Source organism: Gastrolobium bilobum, unplaced genomic scaffold (assembly GCF_033153095.1).
Source record: "Gastrolobium bilobum isolate Gb01-03AN ecotype WA unplaced genomic scaffold, APGP_CSIRO_Gbil_v1 utg27539, whole genome shotgun sequence".
Classification (NCBI taxonomy): Eukaryota; Viridiplantae; Streptophyta; class Magnoliopsida; order Fabales; family Fabaceae; genus Gastrolobium; species Gastrolobium bilobum.
This window is the reverse complement of record NW_026896466.1, coordinates 6,549-12,358: the sequence shown is the minus strand read 5'-3', so window position 1 is coordinate 12,358 and position 5,810 is coordinate 6,549. Positions and strand designations below refer to the sequence as shown.

The 5,810-nt window shown below is 40.5% G+C and overlaps 1 protein-coding gene across 1 annotated transcript; it reads right to left on the bottom strand.

Annotated features, from left to right (window-relative positions):
• Positions 1 to 3,169: 3,169 nt before the first annotated feature.
• LOC133299872 (uncharacterized) lies at positions 3,170 to 3,640 on the bottom strand. The gene has a single exon (XM_061499369.1). It carries the CDS (start codon positions 3,638 to 3,640, stop codon positions 3,170 to 3,172), a length of 471 nt encoding a protein of 156 aa, XP_061355353.1.
• Between the last annotated feature and the right edge of the window lie 2,170 nt (positions 3,641 to 5,810).

Here is a 5,810-nt window from a genome sequence, read left to right as displayed (position 1 = left end):
TCGGCATCCTCATCCGGCTCTTCCGCAACATGTGAAGTCGTGGCCTGAGCTGTCGAGGTGCTCCTGCTGGCTGCATCAAAATCAGCCTCCACATTCGATCCCTCATATGGCTCTGGGTTGAAAGGGGGAGGTCCCTCAGGTCGAGCTGGACAATGGTATGTCACCGAGTAAGTCTGGTAGTCCTACTCCTTCTGCTGGATATACCTGAGTCACCGCTTGAGAAATCCCATCTGTGTCTCGAGATCGTCCAATCGACTCACAGTAGTCGGAACTGGTGGTCTCTCAGCTGGACAAGATGGTCCAGGTGTGCGTCTCAACCTGCCGCGAGTCTCCTGTGGCGGTGCTGTGTCCTTCTCTCCCTCAACAGTTGATCCTTTTATATAGGTAGAAATATATTTTGCGTTTATAATGGGACGCAAGGGAATCGTGTCTCCTTCCGTGGGATCTCTACCCCTGCTGCTGCACACAGGCTCTGGATCAGAGAAGCATGATCAATAACGGCTGTCTTAGATTTGTTGTGGGCCATTTCATAGATGCTGTCAGCTAGTAGGCGGGGCAAGTCAATCTGCAGTCCCTCCATGATAGTATAAATCAGCACAACTCTTTTCACCACAATCTCTGTCTGGTTCAAGCTTGGCATGATGTTGCTGTTGATGAAGTGATGCCATACTTTGGCCACATTGTTCAGTTACTTTAACCAGATCCTCTTTGGTTGGCTGTGGTCTTTAGTCGGGTCCCACTTTTCTCTAGGAAGTGTTATACCCCAGAGAACAGGCTCAGCCACTCCAAAAGGATCATTACGTTCATATTCAATGGTTGCAAGTTTTGTTTGAAACCTACAAGTCCGCTGGGTGGTTCTGTCATGGTTAGCAGTCTGAAGAATTTCTTAAATTGCTGTATGATGCTCACCGGCAAGTGTACCGATCGCACAAGTAATATAGATAGTAAGTAAAGTATCGTCTCCACAGGGATTGGGTCGAATATCAGTTAATAATTCTTTTCAAGAATGGATGAGTTCAAATGGTTTTGACAAATATTGTCAATTTGTGTGAAATCGAGAACTGAAAATCATGACTTGTTTTTGTATTTTTATTTATGAGAAAAAAAATAATAAAAAGAATTGATGTTTTGAAAATATGATAAAAACATTGTAGCTAGAGCGCACTCACCTTATGATCCCCACTTCTTACTTTGGATTGATTTACAATATTCATTTATAAAATTACTCGAATAAATTATTATCTAAAATAATTAGTTAAATCCCAATCCCTTGGCAATTTAACCCTTAAATCTCAATTGGAATCCTAATCCCTTAGCAACCCCTCATGAAAATTAAGCGATGAACTCTATAATTTAGGCATCCGCAATTCAATACATATCTATTCCTAGCATGCATACGAACCGTTATCCTATCCCCTTTCAGGATGAAAACCCCAATATTCCTATCTAGGGTTCTAACCCTCAGACTATTATCAACTATTAGAGTGATCAATTCTAATAAAGAAAATATAAAATACGCGCAGGATAAAGATAAAGACAATTTATATAAACGAGTAAAAGGTAACCAATCCGTCGTAACAAGGGTTCACATAGGGTTTGTGACCCTAACTACAATAAAAATGACTAGCCAAGCATAATCATGGCTAAAAATAATCCAATATTCAAAAGCATAAAATTAAAGAGAAAAGAGATTAAGAACTTGATGCCATCTCCTGAAAATCAGAAAAGTGTTCCCAAGTTATTAGCAATTTACGATTCAAATTTCTAGGTCTATCTGAACTTGGTGACAGAAGATATATCAGCCATTTGGCATCACAAAATTTTTAACTAGAACTTCAACTAAGATGGATCTCCTCATGGATGTATCTCAACCAAAACACTTGAAGAAGTTATACATATGGCTAAAATTCTTGCAGTAAAGGAAGTAAGTGTATTGTGCTGTGAGAACCCTGGATAAGTGATAATTACACATGCCTATTGTGATGTTCATGCTTGGGTTTCCCTATTTTATAGTGCATTTGATTACAACCCATTGTTCCTAATTCAATGGTTATTCAAATTCACTGTATCTAGTCATGCTGCACAAAATAATAGGAGCAATTATTCCATTAATCAGTCATGTTAGTCATTTCGGATTTCAACCTACCATCACTCAACATTCATCAATCAAAAGGTATATGTATCTATACAATTCATGCCATGCCTCCAATGTCACCCAACCGAACACCCATTTTGTATGTAACTACTATGTGACATTATATCAAACAACTTGTGTGCTTGTGTGGGGAGAGAGGGTTTTTATTGAATTCAATTTAATCATGGAATCCCTCATCAATTTGAGTTAATCAATTCAATGCAGCAAGTATTATTTGAAGTGAATCCCTTTTTCTATAATTTCTAAGTTGCACGGAGTATTTCAACCATCCCATATAGAAACCCTAGATTCTATTCAATGACATTATCATACCAATTTTAAAAGGTTATGAAACTGAACCATAGGATCGATTCTTTGCTTCAATGTAGGAATGTAAAATAGTTAGAACATACCTTGAATTCCTTATGGTGAGATTGGGAGTAGATACTTGAGATTGGGGGAGAATGCAGATATGAGAGAGATGAAAGTGCAAATGAGGGAATGGGGAAATGGGTTCTGCAGAAATGAGGGTGGGAAAAATAAAAAGGGTTTTTTAAAAAAAATTGGGCCGCGTACGAGCGTTTTAGCGTTCACCATGGCCGCTAAAACGCTCGGTGGCAGAGAGCATGGCCCGTATGAGTGCATGAGCGCGCTAAAATGCGCTCTTCAATCACCTCTTTTAGCCTTTCCAGAGCGTTTTAGCGCGTAGATCTGTGCTAAAATGCTCCAAGGCAGTGGCTTTTGTTCCTTTTCCTTCTTAGGAGCACGTTTTAGCGTGCATAATGAGCGTTAAAATGCTAGAAGGCAGGAAGGTTTTTAGATTTAACTTAGAAAAATTCATACCTTGGCAGCTTGAGTCCTCTTCTTCCCGTCACTTAAGATCCTGAACACTGTTAGTCTCACACATCTATATGTTTTTGTTTTCTTTTCTTTAAAGCAAAATTAAATACAATAAAATTTAAATTGAAACAGTAAATCATGGGTTTGTCTACCCATCGGCGCTTTGTTTAACGTCACGAGCCTGACGTACTTTATTCAAGTTGCTTCTACAAGGGCAACTGTGGTTGTTCCTCTATCTATTTCTCCTCCCATGTATAGTTTCAGCCGTTGACCATTCACTGTGAAGCTCCTATCGAAATCCAGCGGACTGATCTCCACTGCTCCATATGATTTCATGTTCCTTACGATGAACGGTGCCGACCATCGGGACTTAAGTTTCCCAGGAAAGAGACGAAGACTAGAGTTAAAGTGTAATACCTGATTTCCTACCTTGAAGTCTCGAGGAAGGATCTTCCTCTCATGCCACTTCTTCGTCTTCTCCTTGTACAGACTAGCACTCTCGTACGCAGAGAGTCTGAAATCGTCGAGCTCATCCAGTTGAAGCAATCTCTTTTCATCTGCGGTCTTGGAGTCGAAGTTCAGGTACTTGATTGCCCACAACGCTTTGTGTTCCAATTCCACCGATAAATGACAAGCTTTTTCGAACAGTAATTGGAAGGGGGACATACTAATTGGTGTCTTAAAGGTAGTCTGGTATGCCCATAATGCATCATCAAGCTTCTTGGACCAGTCTTTTATGGAACTTCCCACCGTCTTGTCTAAGATACGCTTCAGCTCTCGGTTGGATATCTCCACTTGACCATTTGTTTGCGGATGGTACGGTGTTGCAATTTTATGTTTCACTCCGCATTTAGCCAGCACGTATTCCACTTATTTGTTGTCAAAGTGTGTTCCGCCGTCACTTATGATTGCTCTCGGTGCTCCGTATCTTACGAAGATGTTTATTTTGAGAAATGCGATGACTACCCGAGCATCATCAGTAGGAAGAGCAACAGCCTCGAGCCACTTGGAGACGTAGTCAACTGCAACCAGGATGTATTTGTTACCATATGAGGGAGGAAAAGGTCCCATGAAGCCTATTCCCCATACGTCGAAGATTTCAACCTCCAATATGTTGTTGAGGGGCATTTCATGTCTTCTAGAGATATTCCCCGTTCTCTGACATCTATCACATGATTCCACAAATTTCCTTGCATCCTTGTAGAGTGTTGGCAAATAAAAGCCACTCATCAGTACCTTTGCGGTTGTTCTTTCTCTCGCAAAGTGTCCACCATAGCTTGAACCGTGGCAGTGCCACAGAATATCTTTCATTTCTTCTTCTAGAATGCACCGCCATTTTACTCCATCAGCACATCTGTAGAAGAGGAATGGCTCATCCCATAAATACTTCTTCACGTCGTGCAAAATATTTTTCCTTTGTTTCCATGTGAAGTATACTGGAATTTCCCCTGCTACTTTAAAATTTGCGAAATCCGCAAACCATGGAGGTGTACTTGTGCTTCTTACTTCCTCCACTTTAAGGTCTGAGATGACATTGATGGTTAGAATTTGCTCATCAGGGAATTCTTCTCTGATCTTCAGCTCAGGTCCGTCTTGAAGATCTTTCTCTTGAATTCTGGAGAGGTGATCAGCCACCAAGTTGTCTACACCTTTCTTGTCTCTGATCTCTACTTCAAATTCTTGCAGGAGTAGCATCCATCTGAGCAGTCTTGGTTTTGCATCCTGCTTATTTAACAAATACTTTAAAGCAGCATGATCAGTATAAACAACTACTTTAAACCCCAACAAATACGGTCTAAATTTACCGAATGCATAGACAACTGCTAGTAATTCTTTTTCAGTGGTTGCATAATTCATTTGTGCATCATTAAGAATTTTACTAGCTTAATAAATCACATGCAACAGTTTATTCTTTCTTTGTCCTAAGACAGCTCCTATAGCATAATCACTAGCGTCTCACATTAATTCAAAAGGTAGTGTGAAATCAGGTGCAGTGATTATAGGTGCAGTGGTCAATCGATCTTTTAAAATATTAAATGCTAACAAACACTCATAAGTGAAGTTGAATTCCTCATCCTTGACGAACAACTTGCATAGTGGCTTTGCTATCTTGGAAAAGTCCTTGATAAAGCGCATGTAAAAACCTGCATGACCGAGAAAACTTCGAATACCTTTAACATTAGAGGGAGGGGAAAGTTTCTCAAAAACAGGTATTTTCGCTCTATCAACTTCTATACCATCTTTGGACACTTTGTGTCCTAAAACTATGCCATCTTTTACCATGAAGTGGCATTTTTCCCAATTCAAAATAAGATTACTCTCTTGACATCTTTGTAAAACACAAGATAAATTCTCTAAACAAGTGTCAAAAGAGGGGCCAAAAACAGAAAAATCATCCATAAAGATCTCAATAGATTTTTCAATCATATCAGAAAAGATGGAAAGCATGCACCTTTGAAAAGTTGCAGGAGCATTGCACAAGCCGAAGGGCATCCTTCGGTAAGCGAAGACTCCGTAGGGGCATGTAAATGCTGTCTTTTCTTGATCTTCTGGAGCTACTGCTATTTGGTTGTAGCCTGAGAACCCATCCAGTAAGCAGTAGAAGGCATGGCCAGCTAGTCTCTCCAACATCTGGTCCAAGAAAGGAATTGGGAAGTGGCCCTTCCGAGTGGCTGCATTAAGTCTTCTATAGTCAACGCACATCCTCCACCCGGTGACTGTCCTTGTGGGAATCAACTCGTTGTTCTCATTTTTTACCACGGTGACTCCACCTTTCTTGGGTACCGTTTGTGCAGGACTTACCCATGCACTGTCGGGTATAGGGTTGTTGGACGTT

Coding starts and splice junctions, on each gene's coding strand:
- LOC133299872 (XM_061499369.1), bottom strand. CDS start 3,640: ATGTCCCCCTTCCAATTACTGTTCGAAAAAGCTTGTCATTTATCGGTG.